An 11,262-nucleotide genomic window follows, 5' to 3' on the forward strand; every position below is an offset into this window, starting at 1 on the left:
CAAAGCCTCGCCTCCGTGTCCTCCCCGCGCAGCTCCTACGGGCATGGGATGCTCCAGCCATGCCCAGCTGGCAGAGATGAAAGCATGTTCCCCGCTGTGGTCTGAATGAGGCAACGGTCTTGTGGGAAAAGATGTAATAGTGGAACTGAAGTCTATATCACAATGTATTCAGAGCAGGCAGGGGGAACAGAAAAAAAGAAAAAGAAAAGGAGGCTTGACCTTGGCATCCTGCCTGGTGCTAGAAGTGTGTTTTGATGGGACGGGATAGGCGGGAAAGCAAGCTTCCTCCCTGATGCAAATATCTCATGGAGCTGTAAGATGTGTGGAGTGCAACCCATGTGTTTGGAAACAAGGTTATGACAAGTTCCACCGCGAAGGGCCAAAATGGTATTTTTCAGAGGGTTATAGCTGGGCCTATTGGAGGTGAGCTGCCACCAGCACAGCAAGCAGCACCTTCTGACACCAGCATCGCATGTCAGGCAAATGCCACGATCCGAGAGGCTCCCAAGTAGTTTTAGACTTTCTCCTTAAAAAAAAGAAAGGTGAAAGCATTTAGTCCTAGCACATTCTTTTGGAGGGAAAAATCATGGAAACATTCCACCGGTTGACGTCTGCTGAATAAATCAGCAGCCGGGGCTGCTCCAGCTGGAAACAGGCAGAGGCCAACAGAAATCGCTGTGCTGCGTTATCGCCCTGCTGTGTATGGGCTTGGGACCGTGGAAGCAGGATTTGAAAAAAATGTGGAATTTGTGCTGGTTTCTGAGATCTGTGCCTTTCCACGTCCCCGATCACTTCTGTTTCATGTGCTAACCACCCTATCGATACAAGGGCAATTGCTGGTTTGATGTGCAGCAGGTGTCACTTGCTTTTTTTTCTGGAAACTGCCAACAGCCTCTTTAAAGCTTCTGGCACTTCCCTTAACCTGAACAACAATTCATTTATGTGACAGGTATTTGACTTCTCTCTGCCCTGGCAGGCACAGGGCTCTGTGCAGACTAGGCCAGGTTAAAGGTACCTCTCTGAAGCTGTGCCCTTGCTGTACACCATAATCAGCTCCTGAGTTTGGACCCACCAGGGATGCTGGGGACCCCGGGACTGCCACGTGCCCGGCTCCGACCCGGAGGAAAGAGGGTGCCGGCACCCGGCTGCGCAGGCTGTCCCACGCGGGTGGGCTCCCCGCAGGGAGGGGGACGGGGTGCTGCTCCGGGGACCCGCAGCGGGATGGCACACTGGTCTCCCCGACAGCTGCTTCACGGCTCTCCTGCACTGGTGGTGCGAAACATCTCTTGCTCCATCCCTCACCTTGCTGTGGCCAGGCTGGGGTGCTTTCTCAGCTCCCCTTACCGCACCGGCAGGATGGAAATCCCTTCTCCAGCTCCACACAGTTGCAGCTTGCTCATGGAGGAGAGATCAGACGAGACTTGCTCCTTGCCCTAAAGGGTTTGCAACTTCACTGAGAATGGGCAAACCCCAATAAGAAGAGGGAGTTTTCTATGCAGGAGGCAGTGGGTGCCAGCAGCAAGTGGGCGGCAGGGAGGCCTGCGGTGCTGTGGGAGGGGGCTGCTGGGCTTTCCAGCCCTGTGCCCTGTGTCCGGACAGGGTGCGCAGACCCCGGGCAGGCTGGTGGGTGCCCTGCCAGGGAGCCAGGGTGCAGTGACCCCGCACCCCGGCCAGGGGCAGAGGTTCCTCTTCAGGTAACTTCACTTTCCACAGCCATGCAGCAGCTGGTCCTGGTGATGCTCCTTTCCTCCAGCCCCTCAAACCTATTATTTTCCACACTGGTTTGTGCCTCAACCCTGCTCCCACCCCCAGCACAGGCTGCTTGTGTCTGGGTGCAGCTGGACGGACCCTGGGACGTGGCTGGGCCAGCCGCCTGAGCAGCCGTGACAAACAGCTAAACACTAGCCCGTGCTAACGGGCTTGCTGTCCTGCTATGTGGAAACATATTAATTGCATTAGTATTTCCACTGGAAATTATAACTTACATCCATTAAGTTCAGCCAATTTCCTTACCCTGCGTCTGCTAAAAGGACACCTCTGCTTTTTCCACTGCACTACCTTGTCAGTGCCACCAGTGCTAAATTTGTGGCAGGCTAGTCACATCCATGTGACACTTTCAGAAGAGGCCACACACTACCTCCACCTCCTGTCTGCCCTTCCCCTCACTTGCCCCAGAGGTGGCCCAGCATCTGAGCTACTCAGAAACAGAAAACCCTCTTTATGAACAAGCAAATCAGATCCCAAGCCCCGTTACTAATTAATAAAGATGTCCCGTAATTTAGATCGCCTTGGATGGTCTTCAGGTCATTCACAGGTGTAAAGTCAGGAGGATTAAGGGCTTGTAATATTTGTCTGGCACCGTTGCTACCAATTCCAGCAAAAATAATGGAGCAGCTTCTTGGGTTTCCTGTCACCACAAAGTACACACATGCACACACTCTCTATTTTATGAATGTTTACATACCCGAGCTGCCAGGAATCTCACTCCCGCTGCTTCCCACCACCTTAACACACTTTCCTGTATCTCTGCGAATTTGTTTTCTCACCGAGCAGCTGGTAATGTCCCGTTCGCTTGGGAGCAGGCAGAGGCCGGGCTTTCTCGGGTGCCAGAAAAGCCTGGCAGAGGGCGCACCTACAAGCTGTGGTTTCCATCCCGAGCCATTCACACCTCCCAGTGGCTACCCAGAGATGTTCCATGGAAGGAGCGCGAGGCCAAAATAAAAGGAAGGATTAAAAAGTTAGGGACAGGCGGGGAATGGCCATGCTGACATCCGCCTACTCCCCCGAAAGGCCACAGCGTCTGAGGAGGTGCCTGGAGCAGAGGAAACATCTACACCCGCTTGCGGAGACCAGCAGAAAGGCACTTCCACACCTCCACCTCCAGGGGCACAGCCAACAAAAATAGCACCAGACCCAAAAGATATGAATAGAAGAGCGACTGCAGAAAGCTTCGGCTCATTTTACACCCCCAGCAGAAATAAAGGCAGGCGGTTTGTCCTTCCTCCGTCCCCAGCCTCCGTACATCGGAGCACTGCTGCAGAAAAGACACGTCTATTTACCTGAAGATTCCCATGGGATCGGGGGAGCGAAATGCCTAACTCATCCGAAACTCACAAGGGAAAGCCTGCTCGCGATGAAAGCACTTCCCTTTCCTAGCTTGCAACTTTGGGAACTGGGTGGTCGGAGGGGGAACAAACCAAACCACCACCACCACCCCCCCCGCCTTGCTTTCAACAATTCAGGCTTTTTTACACTCACGTTCTTGCTCAGTAATTCTGACGCAAGCAGACCTGCAGGCTTCCTATTGCCGAACGGCTCCAGGTGAAGATAAGTGGAGGTGTCTTAAGATAGCAATCTTCTTCTGTTGCTACGGGAGCTGTAACATCACCAAATATATTTGTGGCAAAGCTGGCACTTGGATTCAGTTTATACTCACTGCTCAGAGTAACCTCTTATTACCCTGACAGGGAGTTAAACTGGGCAAGGAGTGCAGCCACCCCACGAGGCTGTTCTCCAGCCTTTAGCAGAGGCCAGCGTGTGAAACCGTGCCCAGCGGCTCAGGGACGAGATAGTGCTGACTTGTACTTCCCAGGGCTGACCTCCTCCTGCCTGGCCCAAACAATCTGACGTTGCACAGCTAATCCCAAGTTTGCGAGGTGCACCTCCAAGCCCATCAGGGTTAGGCAGAGTATAAAGCATAAAAGTAGACCCTAACTATGTAAAAATAACTGAACTGGGTCAGATGAATGGTCTGTTGTGGCCTTCCTCTTACCTCCAAGAGCAGCCAATGTTTAGGGGGAAAAACAGGGGAATGAGAGAGTGATACTTTTGCTGAGCATTGTCCAGCAATGTGCTGTGGAGGTCTGCCTTTGCCTTTAGTAAAGCTCCAGGGACTTTTCCTCCATAAATTTGTCGAATTGCTTTTTTGACCCCATTTATACTTTTGACCTCCACAGCATCATGTGCCAACGAGCCCACAGTTTTATACATGCACACAATCGGAAAAACTGCTCCTTTAAGCCTCCTGCCTTTATCATTTAATTCGCTGCCCCCTGCTTCTTCCCTGTTTTCTGGCCATTCTGGCCTGTTTCAGCTCTCATTCGGGAAAGCAGTTCTTAATTCCTCCGTTAAATGTGTGCACAGGTCTGATGAAGACTCTTTTCCCTCTGTATTTTGAGACAAGTTTAGCACCTGCTTGCATCAGAACCAGGGAACGAGAATGCTCCAGAAGCTGCTCCTGCGCTGAGGACAGATTTGGGAAGGGCTCTGGAAGTCCTGGACATCTATTCCTGCTTCCCGGGCCCAGCTGTAGTATCCCAACTGGAATGTGCTGGGCCTGGATGGATTCACCCACATAAGAAGGCTAGTGAGCATGGCACTGCATTCATTCACTTTTTCAGAAATCTTCTTTAATAATTGACTTTCATTTACTCGTTTACCTATCTATCTTTATTCATTTGCATCTATCAAAGTTCTGGCATGGCTCTGGCAGGAGGTGCAAGGCTCCGATTTTTTCATTCCTCTGCTCGGTGTGAATTCATGCCCACACAAATTCCCCCTCTGGCCCGGAGGGCTCTGACTTTTAGCCACGAGGTGGGGTGAGCAGCTAAATTCCTGATCTGAGCATGTGCGCAGCCAATGCAAAGCAGACCACCATGGCGTCGGGGTTTGCCAAGCTAAATCACTGGAAGAAAATTCCTTCTCGGCTTCAGCCTTCGCCGCTCGATCCGTGGAAGTGTGCAACCTTAAACCCCAAGTTTCCAAAACAAATGCACACGGGGCAAGTGAATAATGCAAAAAGCGGCAGGGGCAGGCGGCTGCGCTGGCGGTGCGGCTGCCGGCCCTGGGCTCCCTGCTCTCCCGCACTGAGCCCTCCGCTCAGCTTCGTGCCGTGGCCGCCGACGGGGAGGAACCGGGGCGAAAACCGGGCTGGGAACGACTCAGTAGTGAAATAGTTATCTCGGCTGGCTTTCTCGGCAACTCTTGGAAAGTCCCCGAAATGACGTTTCTAACCTAACAATTAAAATGGGTTTAATTATAGAGAGGCTCAGAGCCCTGGGAACAAGCACCATCTACAGAATGAGTAAACAACTGCAGAAAAGAATAGGCTGGTCTCTCCCCCGGTTACTCCTCACTTCTGGCCAAGGCAAGGAAAAAAAAAGAAACTAGAAAGAGAAGGAAATTCGAGGAACCTGATTGCTCTCCTTAAGTAAATAATAATAATATTAAAAAAAAAAGAAATCTGGAATAGCCGGAGCCTGTGGGCGTTTCTCTCGGTTGGTTGTTTTGGCCGTTCTTGAAGACTGAAGGAGGGGAAAAAGATCAGCCGCCAGCCCAAAGTCCAGATCCTGCGACTCTAAAGCAAACAGCAGAGGAAGTGGATCATTTGTTTGAAGTTTTCTGTGCGATGGCCGCTCGGGTGGGCGTTGTGCTGCCCAAGGCAGGGGGTTCTTTTCTCCCAGCCAAGCCGGAGCACAGGGCAGGAGGAAAAGTCTGTGGCGGCGGGGCAGGGCCCCCCCCTCGCCCGCCTGCGCGGGGGAGAGGGCCCAGATGCCGTCGCTCGGCCCTAGATGAAACACCCACTAAAGTTATAGTTAGGGCGAGCCTTGCCTCAGCCGGGGCTAAAGGTTTAGGGGCAGCAGGTTTCACGCTGAGGCACCCAAGCCTTGAAGTGTTTTGCTTTTTTTTTTTTTAACACAGAAACTGCCGCCGTCCTCCCCCCTCCTCCCCGCCATATCGATATCAGTATGAATCATACTTTGCCTACTAAAATCTGGAACAGATTATTTGCTCAGAGACTTTTTTTTTTTTTTCAGTTTTACAATTTCGAGTTCTGGGCACTGGAAGAGGACTATACGGGGAGAAAAGGCAGAATTTATCAAACACCCTTTTAAAGGGCAAACCCATACTTTAACAATTTAAATTAATGTGGATGTGAGCTATTTCCCCTCGCAGAGCCTGCCAGGTTTCAATAAAAATTGGAAAAAAGGAGCAAGGCTGGGGGCGGGGGGCGATGTGAATCAACACAGAGACAGTCACCCTGCAAAAACGCGAGAGCGAGCGGCCGCGCCGAGATGGGCCCAATCCATTTAAATCAGAGTGGACGGGCCCAGCTGGCCGCAGCCGCAGCCGCAGCCGAGTCCTGCGAGTTGTGAAACCCGGCGCAGGGCTCGGCTGCCGCCCGGCCGCCCCTGCCTGGAGGGCTCACAGGCGCCCGGGGCTTTCATTGCACCGGGGCTGCAGCGGCGCGGCGGAACGGCGCACCGGGGAGCTGCGGGGCGGGCCCGGGCCCTGCTCCCGCTCCCGCTCGCGCTCCCGCTCCGGCCCGGCCCCGCACGCGGCCCCCGCCGCGCGCAAGCAGGGGTGAGCGCGCCCGCCCCGCGCCGGGCCCCGCGCTACACGCGCGCACACGCGCTCGCAGAGGCGCGCACACGGGCGCGCAGAGGCGCGCGGCAGCCCGCACAACCGCCTCCTCCGCAGCGGGGGAGGGCAGGCACCCCCGGCCGCGGGCCGCCTTTTTTTTCCCCCCTTTCTTTCTTTTTTTTTTTTTTTCCCTTCCCCCGCCCGTCCCTCCCCCCCTTCTTCCTCCCGAAAGTTTTTCTGGGCCTGCCCGCCCGGGTGATTCAGTCGCGGTGTCAATCACCCTGCCCTCCTCCTCCTCCTCCCCTTCCTCCCGCCGCCGGCTCCTCCTCCCGGGGTAAGTCCGAAACTTTATAAGTTGAGCCTTCCCCGAGCCCGCTGGAAGCGGCGAGCGGGCGCGGCAGCCGGGTGGGCTGGTGGCGGCGTCAGCAGCGGCGGCATCAGCAGCGGCGGTAGCGGCGGGGGGCGGCTGCGAGCCGGGGCGCTGGAGGCTGTGCCTGACCCACGCCGGGACTCCTCGTGTCTGTGTGCCGCTGCCCCACCCGCTTCCCCCCTCGCTCGCCGAAGATGTCCACAGCCCTGGTGTCGCCCACCATCTTCGACCTGAGCGAAGTTTTATGCAAGGTAAGGGGGCTGCTCCTCCGGCCTCGCGGCTCTTCCGCTTCTGGGGCTCCGTGTTTGGGTTTTTCGGCTCCTCGTTTTCTGGTCGGGAGCGAGTCTGGCGCCGGGGCCGGAGGGCGCAGGGCGGGGGCCGAGCGCGGCCGTCCCGTCCCGGGGCGCGGGGTCCCCCGCCACCGCCGCCCGCTCTTCCCGCCTCGGCCGCTCCGGAGGAGGGGAGGACGCGGGGCACCACCCCGCGCTCCCGGCGGGCTGAGCCGCGGCGCCAGGCGGCGGGGGGGGGGGGGGGCCGGACCCTTCCCCTGCCCCCGGGGCCGCCGCGCTGCAACACGCCCGGGCGCGGCGCGGCGGGCGGCGGCGCTGCTGCCGCCGCGGGGCCGGGCGGGAGGGCGGGCGGGCTCCCTTCCCGCGGGGCTCGGCCGCCCCTCGCCCAGCCCCGTGGAGGGGGAAGCGGGGCGGCGGGGGCTGGGCGGGAGCCGCCGCCGCGCTGCGGGGGGAGCGGTGGAGCGGGCGCCAGCGCTGCGCGCTGCCCTTCCCGCTCGCCGCTGTCCCCCGGGGGGCTTTCCCAGAAAAGGGCTCCGGCCTCGGAGTTTTTTCGGATGCAGCCAGCGGCTCCCCCGCGTCTGGCGCTTGGCTCGCTTCGTTACTTCCCTCCGCGACGGCTGCGCGGGGGGACGGGGAGGAGCGGCCCGGGGCCCTCGGGTGGAGCGGCGAAAGGGGCTGAAGCCGCTGTTGCTGCGGAGGGGGGCCCGTCGGGGCAGGGCGGCCGCCGCTCCCCGGGCCGCCCTGCTCGCAGGCGGGAGGCGGCGGGGCGCCGCGCTGTGCCGTGCCGTGCCGCGGGAGGCCCCCGGGGCTGCGTGGGGACGCCGGAGGAGGCGGTGGCAGTGACCGGCCCTTGCTTTCTCCCCGCAGAGCAACAAGATGTTGAATTACAGCCCCTCGGGTGTCGGCGGGTGCCTGCTGGACAGGAAGGCGGTGGGCACCCCGGCCGGCGGGGGTTTCCCTAGGAGGCACTCTGTCACCCTGCCCAACTCCAAGTTTCACCAGAACCAGCTCCTCAGCAGCCTGAAAGGGGAGCCGGCTCCCATGCTGGGCCCCCGGGAAAGCCGCTTCCGGGACCGCTCCTTCTCCGAGGGCGGCGAGCGCCTGCTGCAGCAGAAGCAGCCTGGGGGACAGGTCAACTCCAGCCGCTACAAGACAGAGCTGTGCCGCCCCTTCGAGGAGAACGGCGCCTGCAAGTACGGCGACAAGTGCCAGTTCGCTCACGGCATCCACGAGCTGCGGAGCCTCACCCGCCACCCCAAGTACAAGACCGAGCTCTGCCGCACTTTCCACACCATCGGCTTCTGCCCCTACGGGCCGCGCTGCCACTTCATCCACAACGCGGAGGAGCGCCGTGCCGTGGCGGGGAGCCGGGAGCCCGCCGTCACTGACAGACCCCGCCTGCAGCACAGCTTCAGCTTCGCCGGCTTCCCCAGCACTGCTGCCAGCGGGCTGCTGGACAGCCCCACTTCCATCACCCCGCCGCCCATGCTGAGTGCGGACGACCTGCTGGGCTCCCCCACCTTGCCTGACTGCGCCAGCAACCCCTTCACCTTCTCCAGCCAGGAGCTGGTCAGTCTCTTTGCCCCCAGCATGGGGGTGCAGGTGCCCAGCGGGAGCTCCACCACCACCTTCTTGTTCAGGCCCATGTCCGAGTCCCCCAACATGTTTGACTCGCCGCCCAGTCCTCAGGACTCCCTCTCTGACCAGGAGGGCTATCTGAGCAGCTCCAGCAGCAGCCACAGCGGCTCAGATTCCCCTATCCTGGACACCTCAAGACGTCTTCCCATCTTCAGCAGACTCTCCATCTCCGACGACTAATCTGGGGTTTCCTCTTGCTCCCCCCCCACCTCTATTACGATGTTAAGCTGAACTCCCCCCACCCTGTCCCCAGTAGTCTGAGCTGGATGTTAACATGTCCACCTGCCTGCCGTAGACCCACTGGCTTAAACCTTAAGTGCCAAATTACGATGAAAAGCAATAACGTTTACAAAATTAGTGCCTTTAACACTTTCACTGTGACTGTATTACCTCTCCAGCTGCAGAGGGCACCAGCAGCTCTTGTGCACTTCCAGATGTGCAGGAAATGTCCGGATCCAGCTCCCTCCACTGGCCATGTACTGCATCGCCCTCTCCCAGCCCCTTCCCGGCTGGCCAGTTTCCGCTAGGCTGCAGGCATGTGGGCAAGCGTTAACATCCAGTCCTCTTTCTCCCCTCCCCTTAAAGACTAATCTTGCCTGGATCTGCTCAGGTCTGCGGGAAGAAAAGCTGAGAACAGACAAAGATTGTAACATGAGTGGGACTTCGACTGGGAGGAAGAAAACAAAACAAAAACCAGATGGACTATGAGAGACTTGATTTTGGTGCTAAAAGTTCCCCGTGTATTCATGTGACATCTTAAAACAAATAAAGAAATAGAGGGGGTGGGGCTGACAGAAGTCATTCCACACACACACAAGTTCGTGTAAACAAAGTTCCAGTAGACATAGCTTTAATGGTTTTGCTCTAGAGTACTTTAGACCTATCTTAGAGCACTCACGCCAAGCTTTTTATTATTTTTTTTCCGGGTTTTTAATTTTGTATAACTTTTCAGAAATTGGAGGGCAAATTTTGCTTGTCACTGCACAACAATATAAAAAAAGCTTATTTAACTTATCAAAACGTATTTATTGCCGAAACCTATGCTTTTTTGTTAATTTTGTTCATATTTATCGGGATGATGAATCCATAGAATATATTCTTTTATGTTTAAATTATGATCTTCCATATTAATCTTAAGATTGTGAAGTGTCTTTTTTCCTTTTTTCCCCACAGTTTAATATATTATACTACAATGACATTTTTTGTAACTTTACACTTTTTTGGTTATTTTATTTTAAAAAATGAAAAATTAATTTAAAAAAATGCAAAAACTGTGTTTGGATTATTTATTTTAGAATTTCCCCCCCTTTTTTTTTTTGTGTTGGACTGCAAATTGAGTTAATGTGCTTCTTTGCCTTTCCTCTTCTCCTCTTCCCCTCCCCTGGGTCTTGCCTACCTGGGCTTTAGAATGTACATACCTGAGCTCTGTTGCAAGACAGCGTGGAAGGAAGACCTTTTTCTTCCTCTTTTTGTATAGATTCTTCAAGGAGAAAAGCCTTGGGCTCAAAGTGCCTATCTGAAGACATTCCAAATACAGTTTGTCTTTGCGTTTCTGTATTCCAAGTTTGGAGTTTTCCTTGCCAAGGTGAATGGGACTGGCACAAAGAGAATAATGAATGTAATTTTTTTTTCCCGTTACTGTTCACTACATTGCTTTTTTTTCCTCTTTGTGTGAGTTTATTTAAAAGAGAATCTTTTGTAACGACTGTTTGCAGTTTGAATCAATAAACCCCAAGTTTTTTCAAGAAACTGACAGTGGAGCTGGTTTTACTTGCAAAAATCGAGGGGCTAGTTTTAGACAACCACTCAAATGCAGATACTTCCCTCCTCTTGACCCTTGAGGTGCTCACCGTGTGCTCAGGCATCCCTCCATCATTCCTCACTGATTCAGTGGGTCAGCCCTGCAAGCGCGTGGGTGCACAGATAAATGGCAGCAAATACCTGATGTGACCTACCCCGGTGGCCTCTCACCCTCTCTGTCTCTTGCGGAGTTCTCCCATCTTGAGTCGCTTGGTCTGTTCCTGCAAACTTCTTTCTTACCAGTGTAGCTTAAACCTTGGATTGGCTTTTGTTCCCTATGTGCCCTGTGTTCCTGCACAGCTTCTTTGCCCTCAAGGAGGCCTATGCATGTTTTGAGTGAGGCTAAAGTGGGCTGTTAAAGTGGTACAGATTTCCCAAATCTCAGGCCTGGCTTGTTAGTGGTACTTGTCTGCTTTGGCAGAGCAGCTGTTTGGTGTTTTGCGTGGGAGAGGAACATGGATCCCCAGCAAAGTCTTGGTGTACATGCAGATTGCCCTGCTGTCGCATTCAAGCCCTCATACCCCTTGAAATATCAGTCAGCAATCCCAGAAACTTCTGAAGTCAGGGGTTTTGTTTAGGGACACTTCTTTGCCAGTGCTGCTCATGGTGTAAGTCTTGTGTTTTCACCTTTGAGCTCTCCTCTGGAGTAAGCTTGGCGCTCTTCATCTGAAACTGTTCCAGCTCTCTTCCAAATTGGGGGTGGAATATTGCTGCCGAACCACTGATCTTTCAGCTGTCTTGACATGCCTCAGTGTTCAGGAGAGACATTTCCTACTTCATGTTGAAAAAGTTCCTGCCAAA

General features: G+C 55.1%; 1 protein-coding gene across 1 annotated transcript; it reads left to right on the top strand.

Annotated features, from left to right (window-relative positions):
- The first annotated feature begins 6,653 nt into the window (after nucleotides 1-6,653).
- On the top strand, nucleotides 6,654-10,410 carry ZFP36L1 (ZFP36 ring finger protein like 1). The gene is made up of 2 exons (XM_075502952.1): nucleotides 6,654-6,984; nucleotides 7,891-10,410. The coding sequence occupies exons 1-2, from the start codon at nucleotides 6,928-6,930 to the stop codon at nucleotides 8,839-8,841; spliced, it is 1,008 nt and encodes a 335-aa protein (XP_075359067.1). The 5' UTR covers nucleotides 6,654-6,927; the 3' UTR covers nucleotides 8,842-10,410.
- The last annotated feature ends 852 nt before the right edge of the window (nucleotides 10,411-11,262 follow it).

Source organism: Mycteria americana, chromosome 5, assembly GCF_035582795.1.
Source record: "Mycteria americana isolate JAX WOST 10 ecotype Jacksonville Zoo and Gardens chromosome 5, USCA_MyAme_1.0, whole genome shotgun sequence".
NCBI lineage: Eukaryota > Metazoa > Chordata > Aves > Ciconiiformes > Ciconiidae > Mycteria > Mycteria americana.

Coding starts and splice junctions, on each gene's coding strand:
- ZFP36L1 (XM_075502952.1), top strand. CDS start 6,928: ATGTCCACAGCCCTGGTGTCGCCCACCATCTTCGACCTGAGCGAAGTT. Junction 6,985..7,890: donor TGAGCGAAGTTTTATGCAAG/GTAAGGGGGCTG, acceptor TTCTCCCCGCAG/AGCAACAAGATGTTGAATTA.